Source organism: Cricetulus griseus, chromosome 5 (genome assembly GCF_003668045.3).
Source record: "Cricetulus griseus strain 17A/GY chromosome 5, alternate assembly CriGri-PICRH-1.0, whole genome shotgun sequence".
NCBI lineage: Eukaryota > Metazoa > Chordata > Mammalia > Rodentia > Cricetidae > Cricetulus > Cricetulus griseus.
In genome coordinates, this window is record NC_048598.1 from 85,815,654 (window position 1) to 85,831,068 (window position 15,415).

Sequence of the window (15,415 nt, forward strand, 5' to 3'; positions counted from 1 at the left end):
TGACATCACTGAAATAAGTATGTTTATTAACATATGAAATGAGAATTGCTTCCACCAATCACAGGACAGTAAACAGGGTAGGCATCAAATGAATCAAGCATTTGTTCAGGCTTCTCTTTCCCCCAGGCTCCTTCAAATAGCTGAAGCAAACGATGGACACCAACCAGGCCTCCTAGCCTTCACAGGCATGGGGGTTGGGGGTGGGGAGGGCGGGGCAGGAGGGACTCTTACTATGCACTGCGGAAGCACTCATACATGTAGATGATGAAACACACATATTTGCATGGGGTGGATTCTTAATTCTCCCAGAACCTAACACTTGGGATGAACTTCTCCTTTGCTAAAATGGAATAAAATTTAGAATTATGACCGAATAGGCTGTTTGCTTAGTAATCCAGCTCCTAGACAGAGCCCAAACCAAACCAAAGAGCAGTGTATGTACGTGTGTGTGTGTGTGTGTGTGTGTGTGTGTGTGTGTGTGTGTGTGTGTGTACGTACGTGGGGCGGGCGGACTTGTGTGTGCTAAAACTCAGTTCACTATAGTCAGTGTATGGGAAATAAACTCTGGCTGGACTGGCAGTTCTTCAGGATAGAAAAGGCTAATTCAGGCCTGCAGGTGGCCTGCACCTGGGAACTGAGTAAATATTCAACATCGTAGCCTCGCTTCCTACAGGAGCTGCAATACACTGGCTGCCTTGAGTGAGTGTGCTGAAGACAAAGCCTTCTGTAGGAAGACACAGAAGCCCAGGCTCCCACAAGTGGGAGAGGCATGCGTTTATGTCCCACAAGTTTCTTGTAGACCTGAGTGGGGGAGAGTCCACTCCCTGCCCCAGCCTTCTTTCAGCACGATGCTTCTGTTCTTGGGGCCATCAACTGTCTCCACTCCCTGGGACAGTCTTCCGCTCTGAGAACTTCCTTGCCTTCCAGGAAGGCCAGCAGCCTCAGGACGGCCAGAGACCTTTCCTCCTGAATGCGCAGCCTTGTGTACTCCACTGTCTTCAGAAATTCAGCCGAGAGTGGGAGTTCTCTGAAGAGCTCAGAGACCAGGTGACGCTTCTCAGATGCTATGGTCTGCAGGTGACAGAGCTGGGAGTGAGGGTAGGGCTGGCCAGACTGACAGGGGAGATGGAAGAGTTGCCAACACAGGTATCTCACGAAGGTCAGGGTCTCAGCCCAAAAGTTGACTTCTGATTTTTCGAATATGTAGTCATCTTCTCCCTACATCAAATGACAACCACCCACAGTGAACCTTGTAGGGAGCGCTGCCAAGCCCCAGGCTCACCACATAGGGCCCTGCTAGATATGAGAGTTGTGTCTCCTCCAAAGCTGACAGAGGGCCCACCGCCTGCAGGTCTGAAGGTCACCTTCTACTTTTACTCTCTGTACTTCTCTACCAGAGAGGACTGCTCTGCTCCCAGACGTAACATGACCTTTGATAGAGATGTGTGAGTCACTCAAAGCCAAGGTATTTTGGGGAACTAACGGTGAGAAGAGGACCTTGCTAAGGAAGCGGGTCTTAGATTTTAAGGTGTACAGATAACTCAGAGGAGGGAGGAGCAAGGGAAATCTGGGCAGCAGAGGGAAGACTTCCTGAGCACATGCAGGACACCAGTCTTTAAGACCAGATTTCTAGGGTTTTCAAGGTCATTTTATCAAAACCACCTTACTACATCTCTATTATAAACAGACTGAGTTTTGAACTCTATCTGCTCACGATGCCAAGGTAGCTAGTTGGCAGAGTCACACGGGTGGGCACAGATTTCTGTCTTCCCAATCCCTGTATTGCCTCCACTGGTCTTGAGTTTCCAGATGAGCATGACTGCTCCCTGTCACTTGGGAAGAGAGGTCAAGCACCATGTTCCTTGGAAGGACCCTAATTCTTGGGAAATGCTTAGACCCAAAGCTCTGATGCCCCTTGCCCATGCTAAGACCAACTGATATGCATTTTTCCATACTTGTATTCTCAATATTCAAGGTGCATTTTTCAAAGCCCCCTTTCCCACTGTCTCAAAACTTGCCACCAAGACCTCCAAAGTAAGCCTCAGGGTGTGCCATGTGCATCCCCCAGAGGCTTTCTCCTCATCAGTCTCGACTAGCTGGGATTACCTGATGTGGGCTCTGCATAAGGTACTGGGGGTCGTCACTCTCTCCTAGCAGCCATCCCAGGAGAATGGGCAGTCCTGGCACCAGCTGGTCCCACTGCTGGAGCAAGTCACACAGAACAGCTAAGGCCAGGGCCAGAGCAACAGAGGCATTCACCTGGCAGAAGGCAAATTCTGTAGAGAGAGGAGGGAGGCAGTCAATGAATGTAGCTCAGGGCCAGCCCTAAGAAGCCTGAGGACTCTGGGGACATGGAAAGTCTCAGATAAAAATCCCCATCACCACACTAGGGGTGGTGGTAGAGGAACTGCTCACTGGAGGCTCCTAATCCCCTCCTGAGTCCTTCTCTCTACACTGCTAGAATGAGTCCTAAGCCTGAACCCCATCACCCTATCCTATTTTAGAGCAGGCCCATCTGTAGGACTAGACTTTTCTCATAGCCCCTCTAGCACAAGTGTAAGGAGAGGGAGCTTTGTCACCTCAGAGTGACATCACACTTTCCCTCACTGGTTTGACCAAGTTCAAGCATTACAGAGATAGAGATGGTGGCTGTGTGCCAATAAAATGTTATCTGGGCATGCGGCCATTCAAATTTCATGTGCAAAAACATTCTTTTCCCCTTTCAACTTCCCCCTCCTCAATACATGGTCTCATGTAGCCCAGGCTGGCCTCAAACTGGATGTGTTGTCAAAGTTCACCTTGATTTTGGATTCTCTTACTTCTGTCTCTTGGGTACTGGGATTACAGACATGTGCCACCACATCTGGTTTGTAGCCAAGGATCACCTTGAACTTCTGATCTCTTCTGCCTTCCCCTCTCAAGTATTGGGACCGAAGGTGTGTGCCACTATGTACATCTAGTTTTATGAAGGTAAAACTGGGTGTAAGCACTCTACCAATTGAGCTAATTCCCAGCTCTCAACCACTTAAGACTGTAAAACCCCATGAGCCTCACAGGCCACCCAGGAGCAGGTGAAGTACTGGGTTTTGATCCTAATTTCTTTGTGCTGAACAAGTTCTCTGACCGAGAGCTACAGCCTCGGGTTTTGCTGACATTTTGTTTTGCTTGTATTGATAGTAAATTCCCTCTTCAGCCCTCTGACTTCTGGGCTGTCTGAAGGTGAGGTGCTGAAAGACCAAGTGTAGAAAGAGGAAGTAGGTACCTTGGGGGAACCCTGCTTACTGGACTGTCTGGCATTGGGCCTAAATGTAGAGTTGCAAACAGGTTTGGGGTATTGACACTTCTACCATTAATTCAACCCTTCTCACCCCAACAGCAGGTAGCCTGAACCTCAAGACTTAAGTTTCTCAACTCAGAGAGTGGGTCTTTGTGGAACTCTCCTGCACTAGCACCCCACATTTAATGATGCATTTTTATTGAACCTTCCTGTCTTCCAAATCCACAGTCCCAGCTCCAGCCCGGATGTCCCTGGCCATCTGATACCCAGCTGAACCTGCTCAGCACACAGGAAGGAGGTTGAAGTCTGGAATAGAAGGCTGAGTCCCCCAGGGTGTTGCGCCAGGCTTATGGGGGCCACCATGGAAGGTCTGCAGCACATCTAACCCATTGAGTGCTTGGTCTCCAGCCCTTCCAGGAGCTGTGCTTTTTTAGTTTGAGTTTTTGTGGTGTCAAGGCCTTGTGAATGTCAGGCAAGTCTTGTGCCACTGAACTATGCCCTCAGCCCCCCAAACTCTGAGGATGGGGTGTTACTACATCTGCTTCACAGGTGAGGATACCAGGGCTTAGGTTAACCCACTGGCTGTACAGTCACAGAACTCCAAGCTGCTCTCTAGAATTCAGAATTGCCAACAGTTTCATGTTACATCTGAAGCAAAGACTAGGAGACCAGCAGGAACATTCCAGAAGTGTATTTTTGTTTTGAGTGAGACAAGCAGGTCAGTGACTATCCAGTGGAGCAGAGCCTCGACTCCCTTAGGCAACCACAGGGCTGATCCCTCCCTCTACTCTAAGAGCCTTTAGTGTCTGTTGGCCACACTTCAGCCATGTTGGCCTTTTACCCATTTAAAAAGGCAGAGGTGTGAACCTATATCACGGGGTCAGCACCAGGCTGGGTGACCCTGAGACCTTCCAGAAAAGCTTGCCCTCTGCCTGACCTTTCTCCTTTTCCTCTTAATTTTTTCCTTCTTTGATCTTCAAGCAAGGACTAAAAACTCTGCAGGAAAGGTAAAAATGTTTCCCACCAGGCCAGGTGTGGTGGTACACACCTTTAATTTCAGCATTTTGGATGCAGAGCTCCACAAGTTCAAGGCCAGCCTGACCTTTCTACACAGTGGGTCCAGGTCAGCCAGGGATACATACCTCATCTTAAACAAAATTTGTTTAACAGTAAAATCAGTGCCTGTAGCACAGATGACACATCTGGTAGGCCCAATGAAAAACACATGGGTGTGACTGGACATGCCACCAGGAAGGCCAGGTTGCCACACTGGTCTCACCTGACAACAAAATGGCTTCCCTCTGTGCCATGAGTCATCCTTAGGAAGGTGTAAGAGAATGCCAGGATGACAGGCATGAAAAGAATGTGTGGTGTGGCTGAACATGCACCTGGGGATTATCACAGCTCTGTGCACTAGGGAGGAAGCCAGCAAGTGGGATGTTGGGATTAGATGGAATGGGTCTCCTGCTTCAGGGCCAGGTGCAGCCTACATGTTACCTGGCTGGGTGACTACCTGGCCCAAGACTAAACTTAGCCGGATGGGCCTGGGCCCAGATCTCTGGTGGCCAAGTTGCCTCTCCAAAGGAGGCTGGGGAAGAGTGAAGGGGATTTTCCACTTAGCACTCGGCTGGCAAGTCCATCAAGGAAATGAGAAAGCCAGCAGCCTAGCAACAAGAGTGGTCAGGAGTCTGCTGTGAACCCAGAAAACCCAAAGGAGCTTGAAAAATACAGAAACAAAAACTACGGACACAATCAGAGAACTCTCCTCTTTGTATTTCAAAACCTACCACAAAGATATGGGAATTAGGCAATGGCGTGGGGTGGGGGGAGGGATGGACACACACACACACACACACACACACACACAGAGAGAGAGAGAGAGAGAGAGAGAGAGAGAGAGAGAGAGAGATAGAGAATATGTTGGGGACTGACCTGAGGGCTTCATGAATGTTGAGCAATTACCACCAGTGAACCACACCTCTAGCTTGGCAGTGTGGTTAGGACAAGATGACAGACATATGAATTAGTGGAACCCAAGTGCAGAATCAATGGGTCTGGGGACGTAGGTCAGTTGGATACAGTGCTGCCTACTATGTCAAGTCCTGAGTTCTATCCCCAGCATCTCATAAACCAGGAGTGGTGCATGTCTGTAATACCAGCACTCTGGAGGTGATAGCAGGAAGGTTAGGAGTTCAAATCCAGCCTACATGGTGAGTTTAAGGCTATCTGGGTTAACCAAGATGCTGCCAAAACCAAAACAAAACAAAAAACCCAAAACAACAACAACCAAAAAAACCCCATCCCAAAACAAGAGGGCTTGAGCGATGGCTCAGCAGTTAACACTTAGTGCTCTTGCAAGGGATCTGATTTCAGTTCCCTGCACTCATGTTAGGCAGGGGACAACCACCTGTTACTCAGCTCCAGGGATCCAATGACCCCTTCTGGCCTCTGCAGGTATCAGCAGGTACACCCACCCACACACCCACACACACCCACACACACACACACACACACACACACCCCACACTATTTAAAAACAAAAGACACATCACCAAATTGAACAAAACTATAAACCCCACAGATATTATTTCTGGCCTCTGCAAGTATCTGCAGGTACACACACACACACATATACACACACACACACTATTTAAAAACAAAAGACACATCACCAAATTGAACAAAACCAACAAACCCCACAGAGACATTATTTCTAAATGGCTAGGGTGAGTGTAGTAAACAGTAAAAAGACAGGTATGTTTTTAGTCAAGGTATAGAGAGGAAAACAGAAAGGAAGGAACCCCTTTCGTCTGCTATTGAATGGTGCAACCCCACTGGAAAATAATTTTTCAGTTCCTCACAAGACTAAGCCACAGGACCCAGGCTACTCCTGGGCATATCTGAGAGAATCTAAGAAGGAACTGTGTTCAAACAAACACCTGCTCAACATTCATAATGTCAAAAAGTGGAAACAGACATCTGGCGCTGATGGCGGATAAGTCAAATGCAGCGGTCCAGATGGGGAGGTAAGCCTACCACTAACAGACAGCAAGGACGACACACACTTAATGGAGCAGTCCAGATCCACAGGAGTTGGGGAGAGAAGAGGTCAGTGTGAAGAGTAAACCATCTTCTAAGCCAAGAAGAAACATACCCTGGTGGTCCCACCCCAGTGCTCTAAGTGGGTGAGGCCGGATGGCATACTCCTGTCTGTAGTAGGTCAGCACAGGGGGAGTCCAGCAGTCACCCATATGTTGGATACACAAGCCAGCGTTTAGACTGTTTAGCCCAGTGCCTTCTATCCTTATAAATGGATTGCAGAGAAGGAAAGCAACAAGTCCAGGGAGGTAGCACTGTGGACTTAGGGCTCTCCGACCAAGGCACTAGTGCCAGATGTCTCGCCACGGGGACTGCGCCTGGCCTGCATCTCTGTACTGCTTCTTCCCCACTTCCATGAAGAGCTTCCCTTGGGGCTGGTCTCAGTCTGTCTTCCACACCAAGGGATGTTACTGTGAATATCTAGACAGGTGGACAGGTACCTCATAGGTTTGGGGTACTTTTCAACTGTACTAATTAAAAGGAGAGTTTTGGCTGGGTGGTGGCAGCACACACCTCTAATCCCAGCACTTGGGAGGCACAGGCAGGCTGATCTCTGAGTGTAAGGCCAGCCTGGTCTCCAGAGTGGGTTCTGGGCCAGTCAGGGTACACAGAGAAACTCCAACCAGCACTTTGCTGCTTGCTCTTGAATTTAGGTTCTGCCCTTTGCCCTGTTTGGTGTTTTGGGATCTGGATCCCTATGATCTACTACCCAGATCTCTGGCCACTGAGATTCTAATTGGATTCATCCACTGGGAAATGGATACTGGGATACTGGATGGGATTTCTTTCCTGTGCTCTTCTCTGTAAGCTGTCAAGGTTCTGGTAGTAGCTAGACACTGTCACTGTCCTCCCCACATCAGCTCTCCCTGCCTCCTCTCTGCCTGGGGTGGGGCGGGTCATATTTCTACCCTTGTTTGTTTCTGGGTACCTCAGGTTCACTGTTGTTTCTCCTCACCTAGAGGTTCCTCTCCATGAAAGACACTGCCCCTCAAGGGACATTTGCCTATCTGGAGACAGTTCTGGTTGTCATAATTAGGAGGTGGTGCTATTGGCCATGTGATGGGAAGAGAGGGTAGGGATGCTGCTAACATCTTGTAAGGCACGTGCCAGCAGGGCCCAGGGTAAGACCTTAACCTCAACCACAGTCTCATACAATTCATTCACTAGCGTTTATCCACGTGTAGCAAATAGACAAACTGTCTTTGGGGTCCGCACCCCCTAGGACATGCCCTTTGCATCCTCTGGAGAGCTAGGGGCAACAGATCACAAGCAGCCATTTCCTCTGAACATCTGTCTGTTGAGCCCTTTCTGCTCAAATATGGAAAAGTGTTCCCAGTCTGAAGATATATCACACTGCCATTATTTGACATTTAAAAAATACTTGGGGGGGTACCTTTTCAAATATTAAAATTTAATTTTGTTTCATTTTCTACCTGTTTCCAAAGGAAACAAATGGCCTAGGTTCCCAGAAGTTCTTGCACTCAGTCCTAACTCTCCATATTGTGAGCTGCACAGAGGCCCAGGTCTGTTATATAAATGGAAACAAATTATCCTAGAAACACAGACAGCCTCTCTTTTGTTTCTCCTTCTCCTCTTTTCCCCTGAGACAGACTTTAGCCCTGGCTGTCCTGGAATTCACTTTGTACATCATGCTGGCCTTGAACTCCACCTGCCTCTGCCTCCCGGGTGCCTCTCAATTTAAAAGACAGATGCAGCTGGGCTGGCTGGAGGATCTGAGTTCAGATCTCAGCACCCACATACAGTGGCTTACAAATGCTGTAAACCGAGGTCCGTAGGAGCCAGTAGCCTAACTTTTGACCTCTCTTCCTGTTGACACTTGTATTCAAATGCACATACCTCTTCCTGCTACAGGTAATTAAAAAAAAAATCTTCAAAAACAAATGGATACACCTGAAAGGAAGTCAAACAAGCATTTCCTAAGAGTGTGCCCTTCTGGTTCAGTAGAGCCAGAGTTCATGGAGAAGGGTCAGGTCACACTTGACAGTGTGCCCAGCAGAAACTGATGTGCATTTTTGCACTCCAATCACACTAACAAATAGGGGTGGGACTCAAACAAACATTCTACCTTCAGTAGCCAAGCCTGTGAACAGCACAGCTTCTCCAAGAAATGTGAGGTTTCCAAGCCCTTCAGGGGACTTTTGATGTCATCTATTGTTATGTGTCTTTTTGTATTTTCTCCTGAGCTGCCGGATTTCTCAGTGCCTGTGCCTGCACTGGGTAAGTAGAGGACAGAGCCCAACCCAGGCTACTTGGGCCTGCACTTGGCAGAGTCTTCTGGCTTGAATCAGTTCAGCTTTCCTCCTCCAGGAACCCACCACCTGTAAAACCTCTGGTCCCTAGGCCTGCTTGCTCCTTGGTGGCTTCCTTCTGCTGAGTATGCAAGGGTCTCATGCCTGCAGCTCTGCGGATGGTAGATACCTTGTGTTATTCTACTCTGCCCCAAAACAATCTTCCTCGAAGGGCAATCTGACCCCAACCTCATGAGCCAAGGACGGCAATGCCTACACACTGTGAAGCCCTCGTGGGGTACCTGGGAGATTTGGTACCCTTTCCATTGGCTGCCTCTTTCCTGACCAGGATAGAGCTCAGTGGTTCTGCATACACATTCTACATTCCTCACTCTCCAGGAGGATGCCTTGAGACATTTCTTTTCCCATTCCATGAAGTCACTACAGTGTTTCTTAGCTGATTTCACAAGTGAACTTCTCTCTCAGAAGGCATTTCTTCTCAGCGCGCTCATTAAAGGTGTGCACCACCATGGCCGGCTTAGCCTGAGCTCTTAAATGTCTCTTGTTGGGTGGTGGTGGCTCACGCCTTTAATCCCAGCACTCAGAAGACAGAGGCAGGTGGATGTATGTGAGTTTGAGGCCAGCCTGGTCTACAAGAGCTAGTTCCAGGACAGCTAGGGCTACACAGATAAACCCTGTCTCAAAAAACCAAACCAAAAAAACCCCTAAATGTCTCATGGATTTTGCAAAGCCACTTTAGCCACAGTGTCACTGTCTAGCTCTTGTCCTCTTCACTGACACACACATATACACCTATTCACATAGTATAAATAAATGTTAAAAAAAGAATTTAGCAACTGTTCAAATGTTAAGTACCTATGATTTCAAAGTTTTGGGAATCACCACTCTCCATTTGGAACTGAACACAGAGCCAAGTGACCTACCGTACTAAGCCACATTCTCAGCCCTAGAAATTTTCTCTCTTGAAATTGGATTTATGCTCAAGTCCCCTCTTAACAGCCTTTTCTGTCCCATGTCACCCTTATATCCCAGCAGTTGCCCTGGAAATACAGGCCCCCTCCCAAAGACCTGATATCTACCTGCTGACATGGACCTAGGCTGCCAGAAATGGGGAGCTGAACTTGAAAGCCTGGGAGAGGGAAGAGAAGCAAGAAGGACAGAAAAATCACTCAAGAACAAGGCATAGAAAAAACACCAGTTCAGAGGGCAGTGGTGAGGCCAAGTGAGCAGGAAGAAAGGCCAAAAGGTTCAGGGAGGATAGATGCACGCATTGATTTTTTTTTTTTTTTTTCCGAGACAGGGTTTCTCTGTGTAGCTTTGGAGCCTATCCTGGCACTTGCTCTGGAGACCAGGCTGGCCTCGAATTCACAGAGATCCGCCTGCCTCTTCCTCCCGAGTGCTGGGATTAAAGGCATGCGCCACTGACCCCTGGCCCGCATGCATTGATTTTTAAATTTTTAAAAAGTGTGTGTGTGTGTGTGTGCTGGCATGTGTGTAGGTATAGGCCAGAGGACAATTTGCAGGAGTTGGTTCTTTCACCACGAATAGGATCTAATTCAAGTTCACTAAGGGTTAGCCTTAAATGATGGTCCTGCCTCGGCTTCCCGAGTACTGGTATTACAGATGTACGTTATCACCCTACTTAAAGGGTGGGTGTACAGTAAGAAGGGTTCAGACTTTGCATCCAGTAAAAAGTGCCCCTTCCTCCTATCACTGTCTGGAAGAAGCAGGTTATTTCTGACCTTGCTATGAATATTATTAGCAAAAATCATCAGTACAAAGTTAAAGTGACTATAACAATAGCATATGACAGTCACAATAACCAGAAGTCATTTTGTTAGTGACAATGAAAGCAGCAAACAGTAGTAAGAACCCAGGGCACTGAGACTTGATGGAAATGAATACAAAAAATAAGTCAAACACAGTGTACAACTGGGAGTGAAAAAGCTTTTCTTGACTACAGTCCTGACAAGACAAGGTATTTCCCATATTAAATGTACACCCGGAGGAGTTGCTACTCAAGACAAGAAGGGAAACCATGACACTTACTCTCACTGCTTGCCCTCCAAAGAAAACTCATCTAGGAGTTAAGTTTGCCTCATGGAGTTACGATGAGAATCATTTCTGGAAATTGCCTAAAAAGTAATCCATGTTGGTATAATTCAGATTAAAATTTGTTTTTTACGAAGTCACAGTGACCTCCAGATCAATGATGAGGTCAAACACACTGACATTACTCTGGAATGTGTGTAGGCCTGTGGGAGGGAAGAGGCCAGCCACTTTGTCCAGCCCTCACTCTGGAAGGGGCAGCCTGGCCTGCCCATCGCACTCCTGTCTACAGGTGTTGTGCTCTGGGGCTCTCTGGGACTCTCCAATGGCATCTCATCTTTTGTCCTGGCCTCTGTCCCAAGGACCCCTTGAGGACTTGCCCCAGCTCTGTCCTACTGATGCTACTCTTGCTGTAGAAACAATGACGGATTGTCACCAGCCTCCTGGCTTCTAGCTCACCCTCCTTGATAAAAGCGACTCCCCTTTCTGTTGCTGAGAATGACCTGTTAAAGCAGCCCTGACCTAGTTGGGCATGGTGGCCCATGCCTGTAGTCTCAGCACTTGGGACACTGAGGAAGGAGGACCAGGAGTTCAAGGCCAATTAGGGTTACCTGAGACTGCCTCAAAAACAATACTGACCAACCTCAAACACAAAGCAAACCAACACCCCCCCAACCAAAAAAAAAAAAAAAAAAAAAAAAAAAGCAGCCTTGACCAAATTGTGCCTCTTTCCTTGGCTCCTCCTGTTATGAAAGCATGTTCACAGGTGTTCACAGGTCTCTGGGCCTGGAGCCCTTCTGATGCTCAGCTCCTTCCTTTCCTGTCTTAGTCAACCCTTCCTGGGTACCCCATATCTTCTCAGCATCCTATGTGTGTGTGTGCGTGCACACACACACACACACACACACACACACACACCTCTACTGACTGCCATCTCTTTGGAGCCCTTACTCATCTAAGGAACTTCAGTACCTTGCCTTTATTCTTTTAAGTTCTTTCCAGAACTGTTTAGGGGGTACACAGAGGTACATGGCTGCTGTGCCTTGTCAGAGCTGACTCAGGGAGATATCCATGAAGAAAGACCTCCAGTATCTCAAAACATGTAATTGCCATATAACCTGAAACTCCACTCTCAAGTACACACCCCAAAGACCTGGGACTTAAACAACAACATGTACAGGGACAATCAAAGAAAGAATCTTTACAACAGCCGGAGGGAAGTAACAACCCAATGCCCATGCATTAGTACAGAAACAAAATATGGAATGTCTATACAATGGAATATTACTTAGCCACAAAGAGTGAGCGTTTGACTCAGCCTACAAAATGTGCCTTATGACTAAACGAATAAAGCCAAGCACAGGCCCGTATTATATGGTTCCATTATATGAAGAATCTAGAGAAGGTAGGCTCCTGGAGACAGGAAGCCAACTGCTGGCTTCAGGGCTGCTTAATGGCTGTATTTCTTCAGAGGAGTGAGAAAGATGTTCTGGAACTGGATAGTGGTGGTGGTTTCATAATACTGCAATGTATTAAATGTCACTGAACTGTTTACTTTCAAATGGTTAACTCTGGGCTGGTGAGATAGTGGATAAAGATGTTTGCCTTAAGCCTGACAATCTGAATTTGATCTCCAGACACCACATAAAGGTTGTCTCTACATGCAAGCTATGGCACAGGCACTTACTCCCCACCCTCAGTAACAAATAAAAAAATTTAAAAATGCTTCATCAAAATTATAGTTTAATTTCTCTTATGTGTTGGGTCTTCTGGAACTGGTGCTTGGGATGGTTATGAGTCACTGTGTGGCTGCTGGCAACTGAACCCAGGTCCTCTGTCAGAACAACAAGTGCTCTTAATCACAGGGTCATCTCTCCAGCCCCTAAAATGGTTACAATTTTATGTTATATAATTTTCATCTCAATTAAAAAAAAAGGAGGAGGGGCTGGAGAGATGGCTCAGAGGTTGGGAGCACTGACTGCTCTTTCAGAGGACCTGGGTTCAATTCTTAGCACCCATGTGGCAGCTCACAACTGTCTGTAACTCCAGTTCCAGGGGATCTGATACCTTCATACCAATGCACATAAGTTCAAGTTAAAAATATTATAAAAAAAAAAAAAAAGGAGGAGCTTCAAGGAAACGTAGCAGGGGCATGCCCAGAGAAGAGGACTCTTGATAATTATAATCTGTGCCCCAAGGCATTCAAGAAGAATGGGAGCTTAAGGAAGTGCCTGTTCAGTGAGCACTGTTGCATAGAACACAGTTCTGACCCTGAGACAGGTATAGACACAGGGTAGAAGAGAGAGGCCTGGGCACACAGCTCATTGGTGGGGTGTGCTTAGCAGGCATGACACCCTGGGTTCCATCCTTAGGACAAGTAAAAAAAAAAAAAAAAAAAAGAAACTAAAAACTGGGGGAAAGTGGGGAGGCTAGCTCTCCTCCTGGGGCGGAGTGGGCTCAGCCTAGGACAAGGGTACGGGCAGGAGGACTAGAGGTGTGCAAGCCCAGGAGGGTGGGTGGCACAGATCCCTAGCAAGGCTGCTTTCCTGCACCTCATCCTAGTCAGCAATAAGACAAGGGTTTTCTCATCCGAAATCAGATGGAGGTGGCCTCTGAGGATGGGAGCTCTAGGCAGACAAGGAGCACTCTCTTTCCCTCAATCACACAGACTCAGCTGTCTGATCTCATGGCCCTAGTCTGCTTTAGAGTTGGGCTTTTTCATGAGAGCTTTTAAGGAAGAATTCCCTGACCTCACACATAAAAAATGTTGAATACAGTAATACTACTGAGAGCATTCTTGGAAGAGAAGGCCGCCTCGAGGCTGGCTGCTGTCCTGTTTCTTCTCCCTTGGAGCCATTTGCTGCTCTTGAGCCCAGCCCTCTGGTGCCCCCCTCTCTGTCAGCTCAGCTGTCCAGTGGCCCTCATCTGAACAACACTAAAGCACTGTATGCTCCCCAGAGATGTGGTGGAGTTTCTGGGGAGCTGCCTGAAACTTGGGCCAGCCTACCCTGTGAGTGAAGGAAGGGAGCCTTCCTCTATTGGTAACCTTAGGAGTCCATTCTTAAACTGCCTCTCCATTTCCCAGTTCATTCTGCATTCAGAGATGTCCCAGGCTTAGGAAACAGTGGTTCCCTCCCCCTTTTTTGGAGACAAAAAAAAAAAAATACCACCACCACCACAACAAACAAACAAACAAACAAACCCAGGGCTTCTCTGTGTAGCCTTGGCTGTCCTGGAACTTGTTCTGTAGACCAGGCTAGCCTTGAACTCTCAGAGATCCATCTGACTGCCTCTGGAGTGCTGGGATTAAAGCTTTTGTGTGCAGACACTTTCTAAAAGCAGAAAACTCCTTAGGTTCTCTATCAAAAGCTGGAGGCTTTAAGTGGGTAGGGTCTGGCCCTTGGGGAACCTTTCTTACTGTTTCAGTATAGCAGAGAGGCCTCTTCTTACCTAATCTTAACAACTACGGCCTATCTATCAGCATACAATTTCACCATACATTAAGTTCCCTAGTGCTCTTTCCTCTGCAAGCTGTATTTTACATTTTTTTTTTTTCTGTCCCACTTACCTTTTCACTTTAGACCTGCCTAAGAGTAACCAGTAACAACCACGCTGCAGACCCAACATTATATATGCTGTCCTGGAATTTCGTACATCAAAGACATTAGTCCATTACACTTAAATCGTCCAAGCAAGTTCTTAGTACATGGGCAGAAAGCACCCAGATTCTTCACCAAATTACCACATGGATGGCCTCTAGCCCAGATCTGAAACCTTATCAGCTGGGCCTCTACTGTTTGCATCACTCTTAGCACTAGACTGGCCTGCTAAGCTCTGGTTACAGCTTTCAACTGCTCTTCTGGTCCGAAGTTCTAAAATCTTACACATTCCTCAAACAAACAAACAAACAAACAAAAAACCAAACATGGTCACATTCTTCACAGCAACAACCCCATTCTCTGGTACCAGCATCTGCAATGCAATATTTATTATTGCTGTGATGCAACATCATGACCACAGCAGGATGAGTTCATTTTGGTTTACCGTTATAGCGGGTTAGAGTCCATAGTGGCCTCCACAGGCTCACGTATTTTAACACCCTGTTGGTGGTGCTGCTTGGGGAGATTATAACTTTCAGGACAGGAAGCCTTACTGGAAGCTCATCACTGGGGGCAGGCTTACTCCATGTCCAGTTTCCTTTCTCTGTTCCCTAGTGTACTGACAAAATGTGATCAGCCAGCCTTCTGCTCCTCTGTTCAGGTTCAGCTCTGATGTCCTCTCCTTTGAACAGCCTCTCTTCTCTACCTCCTCTCAATGACAAAGGTTTGTCCAGAAAAGTCTATGTGAACCAGGATCCCAGGATGTACATGACACAGAGACCAGGGCTTCCCACACATACTCCTTCCTCCTCGCTTCTCAGGGCCTGGGACTTGCCTCCGCCACTTACTCCGGCTTCCTATTCCCATAGTGACAGATCACAAAGATTTTCCTTAGTACACTGCTGTACTTAGAGTGTTGGCATATTTTTAAGATAAAATATACAACGACCACAACTGCTAGGCCCAGAGAGGAAAGGAGAAGGAGCAGGGCACATGGCCTTTGTCCCACTCACTCATGAATCAGGTACCTCACAGCGGGCAGTGCTGCATTCCTCTCTGAAAACATGTTTGGGTTTAATGTAAGTGCAGGTTATTTTATATACACATATAAATACCCTACC

The 15,415-nt window shown here is 47.3% G+C and overlaps 1 protein-coding gene across 6 annotated transcripts in view; it reads right to left on the reverse strand.

The window, feature by feature from the left end:
- Thada (THADA armadillo repeat containing) overlaps positions 1-15,415 on the reverse strand; it is a 293,342-nt gene continuing 277,927 nt past the window's right edge. For all 6 annotated transcript variants that reach the window (XM_027417930.2, XM_027417926.2, XM_027417928.2 and 3 more), the window contains 2 exons: positions 2,107-2,276; positions 1-1,218 (listed from right to left, as the gene is read on the reverse strand). In XM_027417930.2, the coding sequence (XP_027273731.1) occupies positions 841-1,218; positions 2,107-2,276 (548 nt within the window). In that variant the 3' untranslated portion in view covers positions 1-840. The remainder of the gene's footprint in view (positions 1,219-2,106; positions 2,277-15,415) is intronic.